This window comes from Berghia stephanieae, chromosome 7 (genome assembly GCF_034508935.2).
Source record: "Berghia stephanieae isolate SIO BIC M18660-M18661 chromosome 7, UCSD_Bste_1.3, whole genome shotgun sequence".
Classification (NCBI taxonomy): Eukaryota; Metazoa; Mollusca; class Gastropoda; order Nudibranchia; family Aeolidiidae; genus Berghia; species Berghia stephanieae.
The window spans coordinates 6575146-6588374 of NC_088366.1; the positions used below are offsets into that span (position 1 = coordinate 6575146).

Sequence of the window (13229 nt, forward strand, 5' to 3'; positions counted from 1 at the left end):
TCCTACATGTTAAATGTTGCTGTTGACCAGAGACCCCTTGTAAAGCACTTTGAGCACATTTAGTGGATATTGCGCTATATAAATTTCAATTTTTTAAAAACAGTGTTTTGTTTGAATAAACAAGATACAGAAAACTTCATTTTTAGACAGAGGTATGAAAGTTTTAAGTACACTCTTACTCATGTGTACCTGGCCATTAACAGCATTGTCTCTGTCGGAGAAAAAAATTGCAATATCGCCTAACAGGCATCATGTCTCGTTTTACATGTAACTACATGTTGTTGACTCCTTGTAAACAGCTTTGAGCACGTTTAGTGGATCTTGCGCTGTATAAAAGCTCAAGTTTTTATTTTTTTATTTATTTTTTAAAATTATTTTTTTTTGAAGTGAAATCAACATGCTCATTAAAAAGGAGTGAATTTCACTTTCTAACGACTATAATGTGGCACAGGCGGTAATTTGTTTTGAAAACCGAATAAGACTCATTGCCTCTATCCTGTATTTTTATGAATCCGACCTCGAAAAGTGAATTTAGAATTCACTATAATGTATAGAATTAATCTCGAGTTTCATATTTTTTGACTACAAATTGAATTTCCATCACATGACATAACACAGTGGTGCCAACCATAATGTAAAGAATTAATCTCGAGTTTCATATATATTTGACTACAAATTCAATTTCCAGCACTGGACATAACACAGTGGTGCCAACCTTACTCTATAAAAAAAAAAGCATATTCTTGTGCATTTTCATTCATAGTACGCCCATACACATTTTGCTGAGGATCGTATGCAGTATATTCTTGTGCATTTTCATTCATAGTACGCCCATACACATTTTGCTGAGGATTGTATGCAGTATATTCTTGTGCATTTTCATTCATAGTACGCCCATACACATTTTGCTGAGGATCGTATGCAGTATATTCTTGTGCATTTTCATTCATAGTACGCCCATACACATTTTGCTGAGGATCGTATGCAGTATATTCTTGTGCATTTTCATTATGGGTATGTCCAATATCATTTTGCTGAGGATCGTATGCAGTATATATTCTGGTGGATTTTATTCATAGTACGCCCATAATGACATTTTGCTGAGATGTATGCAGTATATTCTTGTGCATTTTCATTCATAGTACGCCCATACACATTTTGCTGAGGATCGTATGCAGTTTTAAATTTCTATTATTTAAACACTCTTTTGGGTTATTTAGTTCCAATATATTATCTGACTGAGTCGTATCAGATTTATATGTGGATTCTGGAAGTGGATACTATTTATTGATAACAACAAGAGATGAATTGAATAGAAAAGTGACAGAAGACAATAGAGAATAAACGTTTTTTCGCGGCGGTGATGGGGTTTGAACCTGCGACCTTATTGGTACGACAACTCCGCCTGGCCGGTGAGAGCGTGACTCTACCATATGAGCTATCCACGAATCCAAACTTAGGTCATTCGTTACTAGAGCCCTCACTCACCGACTACTGGAGACCGCGGGTCCAACACACAACCATCGCGAAGTTACCTGGCCAGCAATTAAGCTTAATAGCCAATATTCTCAACACAAACACATAACGTAGAAACAATTGAGACATTGAGTATGCTCCAGTATATGGGGTGAATTTTTTATTCAGAAAAGTGAGTGGAGCAGGCACTTATGTTGGTAACAAGAGATAAGGTCTCCGACCATCTCTTGTTGATACTATTCATTGAGCAATATAGAGTAAGTTTATTCATTAATTTAAATATTGGCCATACATTTCCTAGCATGCTCTACTTTCCCCATCATCAGAATAGACGCTTAGATAACCACGCCTCTCTGACAGTCGTCATAATGTAAACAATGGCATTGGTTGGTAAACATTGCGAACTACACAGGTTGTACTATCGATTGTATGTGTCTAAGTAAAATACCCACTGTTCAAATGCCTGATCAATAGAACTAACACAGAAAACAATCGTGTGATAGCTAGTCATTCATTTGGAGGTATAAAAACAATAACAATGATCAGAGAGAGAGGTCGATATCATTCACATTATTGTTTATAAAGCGCCAACTATGTTTGTCCGAGCACGTGTGAAGGTGTGTTACAAATTCCGTGTTTTGATTGCTCAAAAATCTACCCGTTAATTAGTGTTAGTTGTTGTTTTTTTCAGTATTGTAGGCAATTTTCCAAAATCTTACTAATTTTGGCTCTCAATGGTAGACATTTACATGGGTTAGGGTTGGCAGCACTTATAACTCTATTTTGATGTAAATGAAGGCTGGTTTTCCAAAACTCGTTGAGTCGAAAATTGAAGAATTGAAAAGTAAACTTTGTTTTTAAGCATCAAATGGCACAAAAATTTCCCTAGATTTGTGTGAATTTGAAGTTTAAATATGATAACATTATAGACCGAATGAGAAATTGTAGGGGAAATAATCCTCAATATCACAAAATGAGGGGGGGGGGGGGGAGAATGGAGTCAGGGAGTTTTGGAAAACCACTCTTCAATTGCATCGTCTTTCTTTTCCTCCATATTTAGGAGTGGTTGTCCAAATGGAGACAAAAACTGGCCAGCAATAGAGAAGATCCCGTCTTGATATGCCAGGCCGTCCAGGAAATACTACGCTGCTCCGACCATCCTTTCACGCAGATGCTACGCAAATTACAGTTCAAAGTTCACGAACAGCTTTACCCTCTGGTCACAGACAAACACGCAAATGTGGACCTTATCAAGGTTGGTTATGATTGGAAACTTTGTGAAGGAGATTAAACAGAATAGCGGTAAAGTAGTCTTTTAGATCTATCAATTCTGTGGCTTCAATAGTGTTAAACAGACAAACAATTGCTTGTTATCCTTTGGATATGATGCTAGTCTATCACAAAAGACTTTGCACAAGTTTTAGCAGACCCAGCTACCCAATAACTTTTGGTGGCATAAAAAAAAAACAAACCTTGACTGCACCAGGGACCTATATGGTTTCTTTTGCTTGTTAGACAAATGCTCTACTGACTGAGCTTTGAGGCCCCCAAAATAGACGTGAGTCTGTGACAAACTTCAGTTATGTAACATTTGACTAAAAAATAAAGAGAAATAAAAAAAAAAAAACAATCAATCAAAAAAAAAAAATACAGACCTTTTTTTTTGTTTTTAAAAAAAGAAATATTATTCTTTTTTTAATGAGATTATTATATAAGAATAAAGCACAGCTGTAAAAAATATTTAGACGTGAAATTAAGCTTAGATATTTCCTGAAGATGTACATAAAGGGTTGATTTAATCATTTATGACAAGAACTCAATTTTGATAAAAATTGACCTGCTAACTAAACTTGCCAATATCCCAGTTCAAATCTTTTCACCATCCGACTGATTATGTAACAATTGACAAATTTTATAAAGCACTTATTTTTTAAATAAATTTGATTTCCTCTTTATTTCTCTTGTCTTATTTAGGGTAAAAAATCTGTTTAAAAAAATTCTTGTACATATTTCACAGGTTGCTTTGCCTCGTCATTTGTGGCCGACACTAGAGGAAGTGCTCGACATCGTTCCCACTATCAGAATGAGAACCACTACCTCACCTGCCCCAGAGGTCAGAAAGAGAAAAAAGATTCGATCCAAGGGGAAACTGTCGACTGGCAGCGACATCAACGCTGAATCGTCTAAACCCTCTTCTGGTGACGATGATAATTCTAAAGAAGATACACGTGTTAGGGACAGTGATGATAGATATGAGCAATCTAGATATGAGGAAGGTAGTGCGAGGAATGTGGGAAGTGATGATAATAGCAATCAGGGTGAGGGTGATAATGATAAAGGTCTTATTCCTGAAGAAGAACCAGGAAGCAGTTCTAGTTGTAATGAACAGCCTTCTCCTGTTAGACCATTAGGGGAGACGAATGTGAGTAGTGAAAGGGATGATGGGAGGGGAATTGGAAACGAGGAATGTAGTAATAGGAGTGGACAAGAGGGTGATAGTGAAAAAGTTGACGTTGGTGTTGATGATGATCCTAAAGTCAAAGAGAGAGTAGACAATGCTGAGGCTATGGATACTGGTGTGTACAACGATAACGAAATGACTCAAGACGACGGTACAAAATCTAACTCTGAAATTGATGCAGGTCACGATGGTTCATCTGACGTGCCCATCGGTTGCCATGGTGACGCAGCTGCTATTGTTTCTGAAAATAGTCATTGTGATGATGGTGACAATGGTAGTGGTAGTTGTAGTAGTAGTATTAGTGGTGGGGAGGAAAGCGATGATCCGAGACACAACGTTATGTCAGCTGTCAGTTACACCAACATACAACTGAGGGAAGCTTGCGACAAAGGGAGGCAGACGGAATCTGAGTTAACTCTTCAACGAAAACAGGCGAGATTGCTGATGCAGCAAATTAGCCGGGACTACGACAGCTTTGATGCTGAAAATTTTGATGATCTTTTCGATGATGATGATGATGCTAATAGCAATGTTGCTAAAGGTTATGGTAGTGGTGTTGGGGTGAAATCAGATGAGGCAAAATTTGCATCGGTTGAAAACAGCTCTAAAAATGTGGTTTCTGCGGACAGTATGGAACTCGGGGATAAAGAAACAGAGGGAGAGAATGGCGTTAGCATTTTACGGCGTAGTCAAAGCTCCCAATTAGGTCAGAGGTCATTACAGCCTGACCCGATACACGAGACCATGTTTAGTAGCCTTCCTCCCTCCATCAACAACGTCCCAGCAATACCGTCACCATTCAGAAGCAGGACAGACAATCAGAACATATCACAGTTGGATCTAGAGGCCTATGAAAGACACCTGAGGGGAATTTGTAATGAGATTCATCTAGATTTAGGTGAGATCACATTTTTATGTCTAAAATTGTTATAATTTGACATGCTGCTTTAGTCATCTTAATCATATTTCTCATCGCCATCATCATCATCAGTATCATCATCATCATCATTATCATCATCATCATCATTATCATCATCATCACCAATATCCTCCTCCTCATCATCATCATTACCATCATCTTGTTTTGTTTTTTAAAATTTTTTTTTGTTATGTTGTTTGTTTGTTGTTGGTTTTTTTTGGTTTTTTTTTTTTTTGGGGGGGGGGGGGGGTGGGCGTGGTTGCTGTTTTCATTTCTTTTTTTAAAAAGTTTATAGGCTAAAATTTAAATTGTATGTTTGTTTTTTTTTGGTTTTTTTTCGTCAGCGTATGTCATGCTTGTTGTTATTGCCATCCTCAGACAAATTGTTACAGCTGATGATTGTGGCCTATGAAGCGTTGGACACGCCTGTAGGGAAAGACCAGTGCGCTGTGGCCCTGGAGGAACCGTTCTTCAAACCCATCTGGAAGACATTGCTGCGACTCTTTAGGTTGGTTTGGAGTCTTCTTCTGTCTTAGCCTTTGTAAACTCATAGTTTGGCACTGACCCAAAAATTACTTCACAGTTCAAGGTTATGAGGTAGGGAGTGGGCTGGGGGGGGGGGGGGTCTCAATAGCCCAGTTGGAAGGCTTCACATGCAAGGGGACTGAGTTTGATCCCAGGTGAAATTGAGATTATTTTCTGAAACCTCACCCACTGTCCACCCAGCAATGATTGGGTAGCTGGGTCTGTTAGATCTGGTGGAAAGTACTTTGTAATAGACTGGCATCCTATCCAAAAGGTAGCAAGCAATTGTTATTGTCTGTTTCACACTATACAAACCAGGATAAACTTCGACTCTATGAGCCTCATAGCTCTGAAGGACTACTCAAGGTGGGTCACATTATTATAATAATAATAATAATAATAATGATGAGGTTGATGATGATGATGATGATGATAATAATAATAATAATAATAATAATAATAATAATAATGATAATAATAATATTAATAAAAATGACGTCTGATCCGCCCAAAATTAAATAAAACATGGTGCGCAAAGCTTGTATGTAGACTTCAGAGTTTTGATCTGGCGATTGTGAAAATCGTGACTCCTGAGGTTTGATCCACCGACCATGGATAAGCTACTTTAACCCGTTAGCTGCTATACTTAGGAAAAAACACTGATTGGACAAGTGTCAACCTCAATGAATTTCCAACACATCTAATAGATCAGTTATCTCAGTGGCTCAACGCTATGGTGAGATCGTTTTGTCAAACAAAGTTATTCATGGTCAGTGACTGAATAAGTGACAGTGGAAAAATTGTGGACCTGGCGTTGTGTATTTGGGTGAAGCACTTTTCACACATGACACCACTCAACTCGGGTGTGAATGAGTAACTGGAAATAGGCAGTGACAGATATTGTTAGAGTGTTAGTATAAAAAGGACTCCTTACAGGTGACTGGTAATGTATAAAATGGAAATATGGTTCTGTAAGGCCTGGTTGGGGTGTAAATGAGCATTGAGCATGGTAAATCCATGGAAATGCGCTATTTATATTATTTTAGTCAATGCTGGATGGACTCTAGGGACAACAAAAAAAAAATCTGGACTGCACCCGACATCAATATCAGGTACCATTGCTTATAATATGAGTGCTTTACTACTCAGGTTTTGGAGTCCCCATTTTAATAATTATGGTAAATTATCTCACTCAATCCTAGAGATTTTTGCTACTTTTCAAAATTGGAAAACATGTATTAAAAATGAGCATGTACATAGATAATTTTATTCAATTACCATTAACATTAAAAACTAAAAACATAAGCTTTGATACTACGCCTATAATGTGTCTTATAAAAATGTAATGAAAAGGCATGGAGTAAAAGTAACCCGGGTAAGCTACGGATATAGTCGGTGTTAGGGTTGAGTGAGTTAACCATATTATAGTTTGGTACATCCTTGATTCCAGAGTGGTGAACCACAAAAGAGAAACCGTGATGGCCTGCGTGATGACGTCGTACCGAGATGCCAGACCAGAGACTCTCAAAGTTCGGGAGAAATTCTGTCTGGCCAGCCCGGTTGGCCAGGGAAAGCCATATCAGGAGGCCATTGACCAACTGCTCAAATTACCACAATATTACACCGTCCTCTCGAAACTAGACTGTATAGGTAAGGCTGGATAAGAAAAATGAAAGTTGCTCTCTGAGATGAGAGACTCTCTCTTCTTCTTTTCTTCCTCTTGTTAATTGTGTGGCTAGCTGAGAAAACCCGAAAAGATAGGCAAATTTCATAAATTGAGTTATGTATGCAGTGGTGTAGACCACATCTTTCTGATCGTTTACCACTTTAAATTTTCATTCTATGTCTATTAGAACCCAAGTTATGAATGTTTTTCTGAATACAATTTGTTGCTATGAGAAACACTTTATCTTCGATTTTGGCTCATATCTCAAATCGAAGCTTGCCGCATCTTCCCGGGTTTTCTCAGCCAGCCTCACAATTTCTATATCTCTGTCAGCACATTTAAGGTATGATGTTTATGCTTTGATTTCTTTGCAGATAAAAAAACTTTATAAAAAAGAAACGAAAAAAAAATATTTTGAGCTTTTATATAGTATAATATCCATTAAATGTGTTTAAAGCGCGTTAAAAGGAGTCTCTATTTGAACCACTCTCCTTTGTCTTACTTACTCTTGTGTACTTTGAATAAATCTAGACTTTTTTGACTGTCCCATTTTCTGTTGTTTTAATGGTGCTAAAATGACCAAGATGTATCACAAGTGCTGTAAAACCCTTAAAATAAAAAAAATAAAAAAATAAAAATAAACAATATTTCAGCTATGTGGTCTTGTGGTATGGCACTCGCCTTTGAATTGGAATGTCCAGACTCTGAGTGGAGCTTAGTTGAGTCCTTGGAGAAGACTCTTCTTTCACATTCTCTTACCGTACACAGGTCTAAAATGAGAATCTGGACGTTAAAAGTGTTGTCTCTGTTGGAAAAAAAATAATTGTAATATCGCCTAACAGGCACCAAGTCTCTTTCTACATGTTAAGTGCAGCTGTTGACTTGCGACCCCTTGCAAAGCACTTTGAGCACGTCAAGTGATGTTGCGCTCTGTAGATGCTCTAGTCTATTGTACATAATCAACAAACTATTGTAAGCAATTTAAATTCTTAGTCAAATGAAGGATGCAACAAAGAACCTTATTTTTGCACAAAGTGGTGCTCCATTCCGTACTCATTCCTAACACTTCACGCTTATGGAGCACGCAGCATGTTATGAACTCATCTTAGTAAAATGAAGGATGAAACAAAGAACCTCATTTTTGCACAAAGTGGTGCTTTTTTCATTCCATTTCCATACTCATTCCTAACACTTCACGCTTGTGGAGCATGCATGCATGTTATGAACAACTCATTCTTAACTCACTCATTCCTAGGCCTTCACCTCCATGCTGTGTCCCATTTCCTTAGAGATTTTGGTACTTTTCAGTTGTTCAATCCTAAAGAAAATTGGTTTTTGTTCATAGTTTTATTCATCCGGGGGTCCCAAGAGCTCAGTTGGTAGAGCACTGACTTCACACCCAAAGGGACCGAGATCGATCCGGAATGCAGTCGAGATTCTTTCTGACTCCCCCCCCCCTGTCCACCCAGCAGTAAATGGGTAGGTGAGTCTGTTAGATTTGGTGGAAAGTACTTTGCGATGGACTAGCGTCCTATCCAAAGGATAGCAAGCAATTGCTGTTGTCTGTTCCATGAGCCTAATGGCTCTGAAGGACTACTTTTTAAAAAAGAAAATTTAATTCATCCACCACAACCACCTAAAGTTTAAAATTTAAAAAGTAGATTTAATAATACTATGTATATATTTGTTCTGCGAATTTTTATTATTATTATTTTTTTAATGATGGGTTTAAAAGTAGCCCTGCGAAATATCGAATATGGAGATCGCCAGTGTTAGGGTTGAGTGAGTTAATATCACTCCATTTGGTGCAAGATTTGTTTAGTATTCATCTTGTATTTACTGTATATATATATATATTTTTCCAGTCCAAGTTTGTCGGCTGATCTGTGAATGTGTGGACACGTTTTATTCTGATGAAAACCTCAAAGAAAAGAGAAAGGCATCTCCTGTGTTGTGAGTAAATCTTATCACTGTTGAAAAAAAAAAAAGTTTAAATCAACATGTATTTATTTCTATTCTCAACTTTGTTTTATTATACAAATGAAAATAAAATAAAATTATGTCCTTCGCCACGACATCATAAGATATCCTCACCTAGGCATTCCACGAAGGAATATAGATAATTCATCAAACAAGATGTCTGGTGTCAACAGGAATCACCCATGTTGTCCAATTGAGCAAATTGGGGGGGTTATTATTCTTAATAAGCCCAAGGTAAAAAGCGAAAGTGCCCGAAGCGGGGGTTCGAACCCTGGACCTTCCGGGTCACAGTGCAATGCCTTAACCACTCAGCCACACTGCACAATAAAATAGCCCTAGACAGACTACAATAATTATGAATAAGATGGAACAAAATTAAATATAGCAACAAAGATCAAGCTCTGCAGGTCTGTTGTCAAATCTGTCCTCATTTACAACTGAAGAAAATGTGCACTGAAACAAAGTAGAAACACATTGACACATTCCTCAGAAAGCAGCAAAGAATCATGCCTGATATCTCTTGTGAATGAAAGTTATTGTATTCAAGTATCGTAACTTGTATCGTCCATCTGATGTAGTTTCGTTCACAACTAGCGTCTTGTTCTAGTCTGTACTACCTTGTTGAGAGTCACTCTGTATCCAACCGTCATCCTGTACACGTGTATCTTATGTTATGTTGTTTAATAAATGTTCTTTACTGTAACAAGTTGGTTTGTTGATTCTTGGAATAAAACGCCTTATCAATTAATGATTTAAGAACACAACAGTATCCACTATCCAACAAACATTGCAAACAAATCTGTTTATAGAATTGAAAAAGAAAAATTTTAATTAATGCCCAGAAAGGGCTTGTAGACATAGCGCAATTTCATTTATATTTTGCCATAACAAGAACTGAGGGTCTGGATAGCTCAGTTGGTAGAGCACTCGCTTCACATGCAAAGGGACTAAGATCCATCCCAGGTGCAGTCCGGACTTTTTCTGACCCCTCTATCCACCCAGCAGTGAATGGATAGCTGAGTCTGCTAGATTTGGCACAAAGTATGTTGCGATAGACTAGCATCCTATCCAAAGGATAGCAGGCATTTGCTATGGTCCATTTCACACAATAGAAACAGGGATAAACTCCAGCTCCATGGGCCTCATGACTCTAAAGGAGTACGTTATAATTTATAACAAGACCTTGGGGAATAAGAAGGCATTTAGGCCAGTCTGCCACCTTTGGTTATAACGAAGTTTCCTTTTATTTCCAGGGGAGCTGATGACCTCGTCCCTGTGTTGACCTACGTGATTGTGAGTACTGGTTGTCCACAGTTGGTGTCCGAGTGTCAGGCCATGACAGAGTTCATCGCTGAAGGGTGAGGATTGGGGTCAAAGGTCACAAAAGATATGGTTTAGAGATGATGAAATGAAAAAAAATTGTTGTCGGTGTTACGTTCGGAAACGTGCTGAAATTTTGGGGCAATATGTGACTCACCGGCTCATATTGGTATTATAATACTGTCAACAAATTATAGAAAATTCTCATCATTGGAAGAGCCAAATTTATTTCCGTCTTCTTACTACTTCAGTTTCCTTTTCTTTCTCTCTCTCTCTCTCTCTCTGTCTCTCTCTCTCTCTCTCTGTCTCTCTCTCTCTCTCTCTCTCTCTCTCTCTCTCTCTGTCTCTCTCTCTCTCTCTCCTCTCTCTCCTCTCTCTCTCTCTCTCTCTCTCTCTCCTCTCTCTCTCTTCCTCTCTCTCTCTCTTCTCTCCCCTCTCTCTCTCTCTTCTCTCTCTCTCTCTCTCTCTCTCCTCTCTTCTCTCTCTCTCTTCTCTCTCCTTCCTCTTCTCTCTCTCTCTCTCCTCTCTCTCTCTCTCCTCTCTCTCTCTCTCTCTCTCTCTCTCTCTCTCTCTCTCTCTCTCTCTCTCTCTCTCTCTCTCTCTCTCATGCTTGATTGATTTTCTCTTCTACCCATTAACAACAAAACACCTATCTTCCATCCCAGATACATGATGGGGGAGGAGGGATATTGTCTGACCACGTTCAGGACAGCCATGGAATACCTTCTCTCTCTATTCACCCCCTTGAAGGAAGAATGAAGAAGCAACTGGTGGAATTTGCAAAGGCTTTCTTCTTTACTCTTCTTCTTACTTACTTACTTACTTACTTATCCGAACCAGCGACCACCCGAGCTCTAGCCCTTCGTTCTTGTGCCATGACGTAGAAGTTAGACGTCTTTTGTAGTTATTCCAGGTGACTATACAGTGTGTTACTGATGCTTGGATTTGGTGGGAGGAATTTGCATCTCAGGTCTTCAAGAGGTTGACATTCAAGCAAGTGGTGAACTCTTCTTAAATTTTACTGGCAGTCAGTATTATAAACCTGGGTGGGGATCCTGACCTCCCATAGCGGGCAGGGAGGTACATACTGTGTCTTCTATCCCCTTATATCTGTTTTCCAACATGCTTTCTGTCTTTGTCTTGGAATGAGATTACTTGGTTTTGTCCTGGCCCTGGTTGGAGTCCTGGCTGGGAAGGAAACAGTCGAATGCATAGTTATTGTTTTGGGAGATGATATTTTTTTCCTTGTAAATCATCTCTCTGTTATGTATTATTATATTTGTTATTTTTAATGTATAGTGTAAGCATTTGAGTGTATTCCTCTTTGTTGGATTTTGTGCTTGTGTCCGGATGAGACTTATAGGTGATCTCAAACTAAGTACATTGGTGGTATGCTCTTGGAATCTACATCTCATCCCTATTTGTTGTTCCTAGTTCCCCTTTGTCTTACTTTTTCTTGGGTGCTTTAATTGTAATTCTATAACTTTTTACTATCCCATTTTCTTCCTTTTTACTGGCGCTGATATAACCTAAATGTGTTGGAAGCGCCGTATAACCCTTAAAAACAAACAAAGTATTATAAACAGTTCAGGAAGAACATTTAAAGCTGTGATCAACACAAGGAATGAGAAAGGATGGGTGATGACAAGATGACAGTTGAAGACGTTCAATTTTGGAAGAAGTCACAGGATCTGGGTGGGGTTCCTGACCTTCCATAGTGGGCAGGGAGGTACTTACTGTGTCTTCTATCCCCCCTATATATCTGTTTTCTAACATTAACATGCTTTCTTTCTTTGTCTTGGAATGAGATTACTTGGTTTTGTCCTGGTCCTGGCTGGGAGGGAAACAGTCTAGTTAGAGTTTTGGGAAATTATATTTTTTTGTCTTGAAAATCATATCTCTGTTATGCACTGTATTATGTTTTGTTTACATATTATATATGATTTGTAAACATTTAAGTGTAACCCTCTTAATTGGGACCTGTGCTTGTGTCTGGATGAGACTTTTAGGTGATCTCCAACGTAAGTACTTTGATGGTGAGCTCTTGGAATCTACATTTGTTCCCTATATGAACAAATTCCCTTTTTTCTTACCTTTCCTCGGGTGCTTTAATTGTAATTCTGGAACTTTTTACTATCCCATTTTCTTTATTTTTACTGGTGCTGATATGACCTTAATGTGTTGCAAGTGCCGTAAAACCCTTAAATGTGACCCACCCTGTCAAAGCGGTATTATGTCGGGCTCCACTCGGTTAGGGAAATTGAATTCTTTGCCACAAATATCAAACTTGGGTTTAATTTCTGTACGTTATGCTGGAGTATAAATACTATTTCTTGCTTTACAAAAACTTCTACGGTCCAATTTCTCATCATTCTATCTCTAAATTCACTTTTTGGGATCTGAATCATCCCGACATAATACCGTTTTGAGGCGGAGAGTCACAAATAACAAAACAAGTCACGGGATATGTTTGGAATTATCTGGAAAGAAGAATTTAGAGATTTGGGATTTGAGTTTGTTTGTGTGACTCTGTGGTAGCACAGCAGTTCGGTCTTGTCATGTTACAGAAGAATTTAGAGATTTGGGATTTGAGTTTGTTTGTGTGACTCTGTGGTAGCACAGCAGTACGGTCTTGTCATGTTACAGAAGAATTTAGAGATTTGGGAGTTGAGTTTGTTTGTGTGACTCTGTGGTAGCACAGCAGTACGGTCTTGTCATGTTACAGAAGAATTTAGAGATTTGGGAGTTGAGTTTGTTTGTGTGACTCTGTGGTAGCACAGCAGTACGGTCTTGTCATGTTACAAAAGAATTTAGAGATTTGGGAGTTGAGTTTGTTTGTGTGACTCTGTGGTAGCACAGCAGTACGGTCTTGTCATGTTACA

General features: G+C 38.4%; 1 protein-coding gene across 2 annotated transcripts in view; it reads left to right on the forward strand.

The window, feature by feature from the left end:
* LOC144976425 (VPS9 domain-containing protein 1-like) overlaps nucleotides 1–12567 on the forward strand; it is a 30580-nt gene extending 18013 nt beyond the window's left edge. For both annotated transcript variants that reach the window (XM_078920713.1, XM_078920712.1), the window contains exons 11-17: nucleotides 2537–2731; nucleotides 3494–4835; nucleotides 5235–5364; nucleotides 6832–7031; nucleotides 8913–9000; nucleotides 10281–10385; nucleotides 11013–12567. In XM_078920713.1, coding sequence (XP_078776839.1) covers nucleotides 2537–2731; nucleotides 3494–4835; nucleotides 5235–5364; nucleotides 6832–7031; nucleotides 8913–9000; nucleotides 10281–10385; nucleotides 11013–11106 — 2154 coding nt within the window. In that variant the 3' untranslated portion in view covers nucleotides 11107–12567. The remainder of the gene's footprint in view (nucleotides 1–2536; nucleotides 2732–3493; nucleotides 4836–5234; nucleotides 5365–6831; nucleotides 7032–8912; nucleotides 9001–10280; nucleotides 10386–11012) is intronic.
* The last annotated feature ends 662 nt before the right edge of the window (nucleotides 12568–13229 follow it).